Below are 12,098 nucleotides of genomic sequence, written 5' to 3'. Positions count from 1 at the left end.
ACTTTAGAATACATAATAAAGTATAAGAAGGTTATGCTTCTAACTAGTATGTTCAAGATTCAAAGAAGCTATCAAGCTACTCTAAGGAAATTCAGGAAGCTGAAAGAAGACCATGCTACATGTGTGATACAGCTATGATATGCCTAGCGAGTTAGAGGCTACTGAGTAGAGAGAATGGAGGAATGGGTTCCTGTTCTGTCACGATTAGTCCTGCTGTGATGCAGCGTCAGACCAAGAGCAGTTTGGGACGGCAGGGCTTATTTGGCTTCCATATCCCAAGTCACGGTCCATTAAGGAAAGCCAAGGCAGGAACTCGTGCCTGGCATGCATGTGAAGGCAGTGGCTGATGCAGAGGCCATGGAGAAGTTCTGCTTGATGGCTTCCTTCTCACTGCTTGCTCAGCCTGCTTCCTTATAGAACACAGGACAGCCAGCCCAGGGGTGGTCCCAGGCACTATAGGCTGGGCCCTCCCCCATCAATCAGTAGTTAAGAAAATGCCCTATAGGCCTACCTAGAACTGAATCTTAAGGAGTCATTCTCTAATTGAGGCTCCCTCCTCCCAGATGATTATAGCTTGTGTCAAGTTGACTTAAAGTTAGCCAACACCAGCACACTTGTATGTGAGCTAAAGCCTCATGTGTTATCAAGACAATTTCCTGTATTATGGTTTTAAGTGGGATGGTTACTGTATATTAGAAAAAAATATAATCTTCTAATTTGAAATTCTACTACATGTAGCCTGAGTACAGACTGTATATCATATAATAGAAGTTCTATGTTATCTCTGGACCGAGTTGAGTTGCACTGAAAAACATGGGCAACTTAAGATTAGACAGTCCTAAACCTATAAATATGAACTATTGTATAACTGGTGAAATGTAGTCATTATTGTATTTCTAGTTCATAATATGATCCAAGTAGCATGCTACATACAGGTTTACAGATTATCTTGTGTGGTTTGCTGTGCCAACCCTGCCTGCTGCTCTGTAATCCTGTTATCTACATTAGAGTGGGTTTTGTATGGTCCCGTAGAAAGCTGGTTGTTGTATGCAGGATTGCCATCCAGAAGCTGTCTTAGACATGGGGCGGTTCTTCCCTGGTGCTGCACAGCCTGCGCTTTATGGTGCAGCCAGTCATCCTCCTCTTCTTTTCACCGTCCTGCAAACACCGTTTCTTTATTTATTGGTCTTTTGTAAGTTTTCCCTGGCAGACTTCATTCTTATACAGGCTTTTTTCAGCCGTGATACCTAGCAAGCAATTTTGGAATTAATGTTTATAAATTGTAACTAAACGTTAAAGTTTAGAGGGATTCTTTAAAGAAAGAACACTTTAAAGAAAAATTAATTTGTGTTTCAGGCAACCAAGTTTTATGACTGGAGTATTCAGAAATTTAAGCACTTAATCTAACTGACAATCATAGTTAGTGTTTAGATTATTCCATAAAAGTGGTAAGTGTCCTGTGAGGGGCTTCAATTATTTCTTGCTACTTAATAAAATCTGGTTTGGAATCTTAAAGAACAGGGTATTCAGTCAAATTACTAAATTACTTTATAAATTGAATTATTACTGTTTTCCAATTTGAAGTGTAAGCCACTAAGCTTGGGATATTTAAACCCTAATATTTTCTAGTGTTTTAGCTACAGTATTAAGGTTTAGTGCATTAATTGTGTTAAATATAATTTGCTTTAACTAAAATAGGTTTTTAAAAAGATTTTTAAAAAGGTTTTATAAAATTACTAAAGTGAATTTGAATGCATCCTTTGGTTATAGGCAAGTAGCTGTTATTTAGGGCATACGTTTTAGATGCTTATTTTAAGAGTCTGCTCAATGGGTTAGTCTTTTTAAAGTTGGATTTTATATGTGGTCACTTAGCTAATCTTTCCATTTTACTTTATCTATCTGAAACTTTTTTACTGAGTGGATTTTCACATAGAAGCTTAATATGGAGTAGAACGTCAGAGTATTAGGGTTTCTTTGCACTTTAAAAAATGTCTGAGCTACTTCTTACATTTATCATATTGCTGTTCTTTAGTAAAATAAATTTTCTTCATATGGCTGCACTAGAATTTGCAGATAAATAAATAACTTACAAATCCTCCTCCCCCAGAAGCAAGGCTGAGTGAGATGGAAGTGCTGTGTACTCAACAGTGGCCTCACAACCATCTGGTAACCTGAGTTTGTGTATGTGTCCTTTGTAGAAAGAGTCTTCAAGAGGGAGACATAGAGACAAGGAAGACATAAAAATTGTTAAGGAGAGAACTCCAGAAAGCGAAGAAGAACATGTAGAATGGGAGACTAACAGAGATGGTGAGTTTGAAAGTCTTTGCTTGGCTTACAGAATCTTGATTGTTCACTGGCCTGTTGTGGGTTTTTGAGATACCTTTCAACTGTGATCTTGACATTGCTTCAGAATTATCCTGTTGATGAGAACTGCATTGTCAGGCAGAAACAGATAGACAGTAGCAGTTCAGGCACAGCAAAGGAGGTCTGCACTGTCTGTTTCAACTTGCTCTTTCTTTCTCCCCACTCAGAACTTTGTTGTGTCCTTTGGGATTTTCTTCCATTTGTAAACCTTAAAATTCCACAATACTAAGTTTTAAAAAGTTAATCTAAATTTTTACATAAAATAATTTAAATGAGACTATTAAAATTAATTTTAAGAAATTGTTGGCTTTAAGTTTTCAGAAGAAAGTGAAGTTACATAATAATTGAATACTGATATTTATGAAAATTAGAAAAACCATCTTTGACTCATTGTCTTACCAAGTAAGCACCATAAAAGTCTGTCTTCTCCACGTCTTTGATGTTCTGGTGAGTGAGCACTCTTAACCAAGGAATCAACATTTGTTGAATACATTGTAATATGACTTATATCTTCACCTCAGAGTGTTGGTTTTAAGAACCAATACCTTTTTAGTGTAAGCTGAAGACAGACCAGTGCTAGACACTACAGTATGTAGACTGTTGCCTGTAACTGCAGATAAGCTTGCATCAGAGCACAGCCCCTGCCCGTTTGGTCACATACTGCTTTTGAGTTACAGTGTCCTGTGACAGGGACCAAGAACTTACAAGACTAAAGCACTTGTGACTATTATTTCAGATGCTGTCTGAGGATGCCACTAGACTAAGATGGGAAAGTACTCTAGTCATTTTCCATGACTGGAAAATCAGTACTTATTGAGGAAATCGTCAGTGCTGTCTATGAAAAAGTTGTTTCTACGAACATATAGAAATTTTACTTATGATTAATTCATTGAAATTTTATAATACCTTTTCTATAAAATAACAGGAAAGGTATAATACCCTGTTGTGGTTAATGAATTATTTAATATATTGAAGGATTTGATGTTCTTTCATTCTGTGTAAGATATCTTTCTATTTCTATATAAAGTCAATATATTCCATCGCATTTGAAAGCCAATTTCTTCCTTTCTCAACTTAGTATATTTATTATATGCTCTCTTCTATACCTTTGGTTTTCTTATGTGTACATGGGTGTGAGGGCGTATGGAGGGGACTGTTGGATGAGAATGAACCATAGGCTCATATAATTAAATACTTGGTCCCCAGCTGGTGGAACTATTTGGAAAGGATTAGGAGGTGTGGCCTTGTTGGAGGAGGTGTGTCATGGGCGGGTGGGCCTTGAGATTTCAGAAGCCAAAGCCATTCTCAATTAGCTTTCTCTACTTCCAACTTGTGGCTAAGGATGTAAGCTCTCAGCTACTGCTCCAGCGCCATGCCTGCCTGCTGCCATGTTCCCTCTCCTATGATGGTATAATGGTTGTGTTTTTTTCCTTCTTGCTTCCTAATTCTTCCCTTATTTGTTTATCATGTAGAACAACCTAAAAAAAAAAATATCATTGCAGGAGAAGAAAAATACATGAAGTGAAAGTACTTTGGTAATCCTGGAAGCAGATTCATTATCCTAAAATAAACTATAAAATCTCAAAGCCACAGAAGACTTGAATGCATAGAAATTAAAAATAGTTTTATAACTAAATAAAGAAATTAAAAGTAGATGTTATACCAGAAGAAAATACTTGACTTGACATATGTAAGCATTAATAAAGATATCAAATAAACATATAAAGAACTGTCACAGATATTAAAGAAGACAGTCCCATTTTAAAAAACTCATGAAATTTTAAATGGATAATGCCTAAGAACTAGAAATGGCTAATAAGTATTCAGCTTTGCTGCAGGGAAAGACTCATCAAAGCAAAGACAGAATTGTCTACCGTCAGTTTCCCAGAAATAAAAGTACTGTTTTTAAAAAGTGGTAATTTCCATTGGCAAAGTTGTGTGTGAGTTCAATTTGGCCGTAGTAAAAACAGAAACTGTATGTTGATTCTAGCAAACCTAGTTTGAGAAACTTCATAGAAAAATACTTGCACTCCTAAATCAAGGCAGTTCCTATAGCAGCCCTGTGCATACCAGCAAGACATTGGCATCCCTCAGGAGGAGACTGGATGCATAAGCCGTGGTATATTAGCTTATCAAATTCTTTGCAGATACTAAAGTAAAGATAATTGAGCTGTGTGTGTGTGAGATAATTGAGCTGTGTGTGTGTGTGTGTGTGAGAGAGAGAGAGAGAGAGAGAGAGAGAGAGAGAGAGAGAGAGAGAGAGAGAGAGACATGGAGGGACCTTGTGTATGTGACAGTGTTTGTAGTTTTGTGGTGGGGGTTGTTCTTTTCTTGTTTTGATACAGGATCTCTTTTTGTGGTTCACCCTAGCCTCTAACGCATTCTTCTGCTTCATCCTTCCCAGTGCTGGAATGACAGGTGTGAGCCAGTATGCCTTGTAGTTCCTTGCTGTAATGAGAATTTTATGTATGCAACACTAATCTGCCATTAGTGTTGACACTATGAGGATGACCATTAGGGGCTCTAAAGAGAATTTCCTATTTCTCTTTGTACTTAGATTTGTTTAAGACTTTAAGTGAAAGTGTGTCAGAAAAACAAGGAAATCTCAAATATTTAGTCTTTAATCCTTTTTGTAGTTTTTAAGACCTATTTTTAGATAATAGAAACAATTTTGATATTAAAGAGTATGAATATTCTTAGGACTTGTACCCCCCCCCCAAAGACTTGTACCCATATTAGTAAATCATTTTATAGGCTAGATGTTCTAACTTCCATTGTACCACTATACCTTTACTGTGCCTCACCAAACGATGCTGTAATGGAAATGCTCTACAGAACATGTAGAAGATTTATTTATATGTCATTTACATCTTTTTGTGTGAATTACTTTGTCCATGTACTCAATCATCTTTTCCATTAATTAATAAGAATCTATTTAAATAACGTCAACCTTTCTTTGTTGTGTTGGCATCTTTTTGTTCCATATTTCTGCTGTGTTAAATATACTATTGTTACCGTGTATAATATTTTCCCAGTGACTTAGAGTCACACTCTATACATTACTGTGTAATCATCACTCATGCAGTGGACATAGGGTTGCCAGCCCCACAGCAGGCAATGCATTTGAACTATGCACAGCAATGAAATCTATTTTCTTGTGTTTAAAGTACTCAAGTGAACGATGTTTAGTGATTTTTATTTTTAATTTCTCAATTTATTTTTTTACCTTTGGGTGGCAATTGTTCTAAAGTGCTAAGGGTGTACAGGAAGCACATTGGCTTGTGATCAAGCCAAGTATGGTCAAGGATTAGTCTGGAAGTCAATGGATCCCTTCTTCCAGGTTTCTTGGGTGAGGGGTTGAGTGCCACTAACTACTGAGAACAACTATATATTGCAATAGAAGATCTTTAACATACACCCCCTTCCCTTCACTCTTTAAAAACAAAAGACAAACAAGCAAAAACAGTCCTTATCCTTTGCATCAGAAAAGACTGGGCATGAAAGGTGACACTAGGTCCATTGAGTGAATGGTTGGATCTGATATGAAAAGATAATCTAAGTCAATTGAAACAAATATGCTAGAACTCCTTAAATTAGGAACAGGGACCAGGCCAGGCATGGAGACGCATGCCTTTTACCCCAGCACCTCGGAGGCAGAGACAGGCAGATCTCTGTAAATTCAAGGCCAGCCTGGTGTACAGAGTGAGTTCCAGGACAACCAGGGCTCTTACACAGAGAAACCCTGTTTCAAAGAACAAAGAAACAAAATTAGCACACATTAGTGTTAAATTAGTTACCTTTCCTTTTAGACACAAATCAGTCCTCTCCCAATCAAAAGAGCAGAATTAGAGAACTAAAGTTCCAAACTCCTGGCCTAACCTTCCCTTAGTAAAGAGGCTAAAGCAGGGACACAGGTCCTCTTGCCCTGTATGAAGAATTGAAGGCCTTGGTGCCCTAATTGCTAGCTTAGTACTTGAATTGTGACTTTTGTTTTGCTTTCATCCAGTTTTTTCTGTGCTGGGGCTCAGAGCCATGGCCATAAGCAGATAAATACTCCATCACTGCTACATCCCAGCTTGAATTCTAGCTGTTAAAAATCTCTTGTAACAAAAACCCACACATCTGATAGCCATAAGACACTTTCAGAAAATATAGAAACTGTAATATTAGATTTTCAGAAGGAATTAAGTTCTTCATAGAAATATTATTCTAATGAAAGACTACACTTTTAAAAGTTCCATAGAAATTTGCTGAAAAGTCTAATTCTCTCTACACATAATTATGAGTGTCTAATAAATAATGAAATTTGTATTTTAAAGATTCTGACAATGGAGATATTAATTATGATTATGTGCATGAGTTATCATTGGAAATGAAGCGTCAGAAAATACAGAGAGAATTAATGAAATTGGAACAAGAAAACATGGATAAAAGAGAAGAAATTATCATTCAAAAGGAGGTATGTGTATTGAAGTGTATGTATTACTAACATGGCCATGGATATTGAGCCCAGAAGGCAGCTCCAAGCTGTAGCTTAATTCATACTATCACAGTGATAAACTGTTCAGCTCCCCACATATCAGCGCCACCATAAAAGATTAATTATTCAATCTTTACATGACATTTTAAGTGGAAAATGTTTTTGCTGTTGAACCAAACAGATACTCCATTACCTGTACCCATCAGCCTGGTACAAAATGAGTTCTACACATATCAGGCCCCTGATGTTTCTAGATTGTCCTGTTTACTTTTCTAATGTGTGGAAATAGAATTTATTTGGAAGTAATTTCTGATTTTCCTGAGGAAATTTTTCAAAATTTTAACTTTAAAGTACTTTTTTGATATCTGTATTTGCTAAAACTGTTTAGGTAACATATAAGTTCAAAGCATGGGTTCTGGAGTTGGTCTCATGTCGGTGGATGGGACTGCTCTGGTTTTTATCTCTTCACCCCCCAACTCTCTCCCTCCCTCCCTCCCTCCCTCCCTCCCTCTCTGTCTTTCTTTTCTGTGAGTTTCTGAATTGCCTTTATAACTAATTTGACAGGTTTCCCCAGAAGTGGTTAGATCGAAATTGTCTCCATCGCCTTCTCTGAGAAAGTCCAGTAAATCGCCAAAGCGAAAGTCAAGCCCCAAGGCCTCTTCAGCTGGCAAGAAAGAGCGGAAGGCGGCTGTGGTGGCTTCTCCACTGTTGGACCAGCAGAGGTCAGTAGGTGATTTCAGTGCCGGAGAGCAGGATGTTTCTGGTGTTGCTAACAGAACTGCTTACTCGGTTATGAGAGTGACTCTGCTGTGCTAGTCCAGCCCTTTCTTAGGGTTGTAGAGACAAAGAAACAAATATCCACATCCCATCCACATACTGGAGCTTCCAACTCTAGGATTAGTGTGTGTGGTATGGATGTGTTTTTATACTTTAGACAATATGTATCACTTTTCAAAGTACTATTTTTTAATTGTTTTTATTGAGTTATATATTTTTCTTTGCTCCCTTCCTTCCTCTCCCTTCCCCTCCTACCCTCTCCCATTGGTCCCCATGGTCCCAATTTACTCAGGAGAATTGTCTGTAAGTACAATTTTTATGTATTGGAACACAAATACATCTGCAACTTTCTTTGTTCAAGTTGCTTTTTTTTCTTAACATATTTTAGCTCTAAGTATTTATACTACATATTTATCTTTCTGTTGTCCCGTGTCTTTGTTTACAGTTTGTAGGCATTGTATGTACAGGGAGTGTTCTGCTTATTTCTCTGTTTACATGTCACGAGAGGAGCTGTTTTAAAGCATGCACTCAGCAGTATGTGCATTGATTAGATATACTGTGTGTGTGATATAGCAGTCAGCTAAAGAAATCAAAATAGGAATAATGAATATAATTACATTAAGGACTAAGAACAAGACAGGAGACAATTCCTCTATTATGTAAGTTTGAATTAAGGTACATATACTAATTTTTATTTTTTAACTAAAAACATGCCTTAATACTATTTGACAAATCTTGTTTAGCTGACCCCACAGTAAAGCTCATGTTATCTCCTGCTTTCAGACCGTAACTCAGGCTTCAGTTCCTTTATCTACCTGCTTACTTAAGATGGTGCCTACCTCTGAACAAGGCGGACAGATTTTCACTCAGCTACCTCAGACCAATTTAGATGCTATAAGAGAAATCTTAAAAGAACAATTCCAATTAAATTTTATGCTGTTGAAAAACTCTTTTTCTCACCTCAAAGTGAGACTCAAACTCCTTGAGAGTGACATTTGTGTTTTGACCTTTTCTATCTTGTCAGTATTTTTATTTCATTCTGCCCTGTCTGCTTAGTTCTTAATACTTTACCTTAAATTCCAAATTTTCTGTTAGGTTTCCTCATTTTTTCTTACTCATTTTTCTTTCCCCATCAGAATTGGTGTTCATCCTAATTGCTGTTTGCATTATATTTCGGGATTGGCCTGTGCGTCTTACAACCTTTATTAAATTAAAGCCTCTTCAAAATTGGCTCTTGATGGTTCATTGTTCCCTCTCTGCACAGCCCCTCATTTGCGTAGATCTTTGCTTTGTAACAAGTGCTCTTGGGAGCCTCCCTTTGTTCCTGGGATTGAGTGATACTGTGAGGGGTCTGAAAGAGGGCAACCTGTAGATTGATGTGCGCCATCAGGACTTGTTCTTCTTCCTCTTGACTCTACGGCTACTCTCAGTTCATCCATTTGTCCAGTAGATTCTATCACCCAAGCTGCCTTTATTTTCTTACCTTTCTGTTTATGCATTCCTTGAAGCTTATTCTCCTCATAGAAATTTTTAATAACTATTTAGATATAAAGGGTTGATTTTTTTATCCTGTTTTTCATATAATCTTTTCTATTAGCTCATTCTTTGATTTATTGATTTGAATTTTATCACATTTGTTTAAGTGCTATATTTCCTGTATTCCAGTATGTTGCTGTCCTTAAGATGTACCTTTAAAATATAGAGCAGAAGGTACATTATAAAAATACAGGGAAAACACTAAATTAAGTATAGCTTTTTTTGTTTTTAATTGAGACAGTCTTATGTAGCTCAAGCTTATCTTTGAAGCTTTTTTGAACTGATATTATCCTTCCAAGTGCTGGGATCACAGGGATGTGTACCAACACACCCCACACAATTATAGTGTTTAATTTTAATATTTATTCTTATTGTATGTAGGAGAGTGAGCATGCTCATACTGCAGCATGCCAAGCACATGGTGTTTAGAGGACAGCTTTCAACTTCTGGTGGTCATTTGTCTCCTTCCATCCCATGGTTCCCTGGGATCAAACTCAGGTCAACCGGCTTATGCAACAAGGACTTTACCTGCTGAGTGACCTTGTCAGCCATTGTGCAGTATTACATTGCCTTTAGTCTGTCGTATGTGTGTGTATGTGTGTTTCTAACAATGGAGGGCCTTGGATGTACTACATAACTAATCATTGTATCACTGAGCTACATCTGTAACCTGCTGGTAGCTTACTTTAATTTCATTGTCGAGTCATACTATAAACTGTTGGAAGACATACTAAAGGACGGGACTCTCTTTTAAAACTGAGTAGGGTATTTCAACCAATGCTAGTAAATCAACTGAATGACAGACTAATTGATCTTTTTAGGTTAGCGGAATAGATAGATGTAATTACTGGCAAATCAAGTCATACTTCTCTCTGAAGCTGATGCTTTCTTGGATGCTCATTCTAAGATGTAGTGTGATAATATCTGGAGATGCACTTTACAGTGTGATTTTTGAATCAAATGCATTCTCTGTTTTGACTATCTGCTTTTTTACCTTGGGGAAAGTTTTCTGTCTAGATACTTTTATAAAGAAAAATATGAGCCGGGCGGCGGTGGCGCACGCCTTTAATCCCAGCACTCGGGAGGCAGAGGCAGGCGGATCTCTGTGAGTTCGAGACCAGCCTGGTCTACAAGAGCTAGTTCCAGGACAGGCTCCAAAGCTACAGAGAAACCCTGTCTCGAAAAACCAAAAAAGAAAAAAGAAAAAAAAAAAAAGAAAAATATGAACTGTGTTTAAAGTTGCTCTCAGAATAGTTACAGAGTAATATAAAGATGATAAAGGTAGACAGTGGACTCTATGCCATGAGTAGGAAGTATAGTGTATTATGTTGCTAAAAGAATACTCAGCAGACTTTAAAATGGTGAACAGTCTTGCTGAACTCAGTTCCTTCATTTGGAAAGCAATGCAGTATAATAGAATTTTGCTTTCCAACCCTGTGTTTTTAAAAGTGATGTGAAGAAATTCCAATTTTATTACTTTTTAAGTTTGAAAATTTTATACATGTGTTTACTGTATTTGTGCCATTTCTTCTTCTCCCCTCTCTAACTTCTATGTCCTTCCACCCTCTCTCCAACTCTTCTATAGTTATTTTATACACACCCCTCACACACGTGCACATTGGTGCCGCCTTTATTAAGTTCTTTAAGGCATTTCTGGTTATGGTAGCAGCTGAATCCTAAGATGTTGGTGACTTAACAAAGCAGCAGTTTCTTGGGCATGTGGAATCAAACTGGGTGTTTCTGGACTGGAGAGATGGTCAGTCACTGAAGTGCTGACCTGCAAGCATGGAGCCTGAGCTTGCTCTCCAGAGCCCACATAGATAGATGGGCATAGTGGTGTGCGTTTGTAGTCCCTGACTGTGAAGACAGAGTAGGAAGGAAGCTGGCCAGCCAGTCTAGCCTCATCGGTGAGCTACAGGCGAATGAGGGACCCTGCCTCAAGGTCCTCGCAGGGTGACACGTGAGCTTGAGCTCTAGCCTCCACACACGTGGACCATGTTGAGATTTTCTTGAGCTTTCAAGGAAATTGAGAGAATGGATTGAATATATAAGGGAAATAAATGGATATTGTATTTATTTAGCTCTGTGGTGTACAGTAGCCTGGCATTTGGAAATCTTTGAAGAGTCATTTCAGAGAACTGTACTGTAAAGAGTTTAGTGCTGGGCCAGGAGGAAGACCAGGGAACATGCAGCTTGTCTCTATTATGTATGTGGAGTAATATGGAAATAAACTTTTATGAAGGATTCTGCCATATAATTCATCTCTAAAATCTTAGAATGAATGACAAACATTGCCTGGTTTCTCTTTAAAGTGGGCAAAAGTTTAGAAATAGAAGCATTTATTATGAAGTTGTGCATAAAAGGTTTCTATAATCTCATGATGTATTGAGGTTTGCTATTACCGTTGTTGGTAGAAGACAACGATGCAGAGATTTAGTCATCAGATTTTAAGAATCTCTTACTTATGTAACTGGCTGTTCCTGTCTTTATTAATAACAGAGGGATATAGACCAAGAGAGCTTAATTTTCTGAAGAGTAACCATGAGTCAAATGCTTTTATGCTTTTAATTTTTTTAACATCGTACCAGCAGTTCTGAGGACTGTGCTATCCATTATAATAATAGATTCAGTGAATCTTGGGACTGCAGAACACTCAAGGTCGTGTGAAATAAGCTCCACTGAGACCTTACTCGAAGTGTGAAATCCAGGGGCTCCTTAAAATCCCGAGAAAATGTTGGGCCACTGAGCAGATGGTGCATTCAGAATTGTCCACACAGAAAACAGGAATAAATTTAGACAATTAGATTCATAAACTTAGCACATTCATAAGAATATTGCATTGATGGGTTTAGTTTTTGTTGTTGTTGTTTTGAAATTGGAAAAAGTCTGTGTAAAGACATTTTTGGGAGGAAAGATTTTCATGTACATTGAAATGATTAAA

The 12,098-nt window shown here is 37.4% G+C and overlaps 1 protein-coding gene across 2 annotated transcripts in view; it reads left to right on the top strand.

Moving 5' to 3' along the window:
- The window catches only part of Zc3h13 (zinc finger CCCH-type containing 13), a 64,054-nt gene that overhangs the window by 22,395 nt on the left and 29,561 nt on the right, over nucleotides 1-12,098 (top strand). For both annotated transcript variants that reach the window (XM_038310015.1, XM_038310014.1), the window contains exons 5-7: nucleotides 2,199-2,307; nucleotides 6,684-6,823; nucleotides 7,409-7,566. In XM_038310015.1, the coding sequence (XP_038165943.1) occupies nucleotides 2,199-2,307; nucleotides 6,684-6,823; nucleotides 7,409-7,566 (407 nt within the window). The remainder of the gene's footprint in view (nucleotides 1-2,198; nucleotides 2,308-6,683; nucleotides 6,824-7,408; nucleotides 7,567-12,098) is intronic.

Source organism: Arvicola amphibius, chromosome 13 (genome assembly GCF_903992535.2).
Source record: "Arvicola amphibius chromosome 13, mArvAmp1.2, whole genome shotgun sequence".
Classification (NCBI taxonomy): Eukaryota; Metazoa; Chordata; class Mammalia; order Rodentia; family Cricetidae; genus Arvicola; species Arvicola amphibius.
Note: the sequence above shows the minus strand (reverse complement) of the source record. Positions and strands in the feature narration are given on the sequence as shown.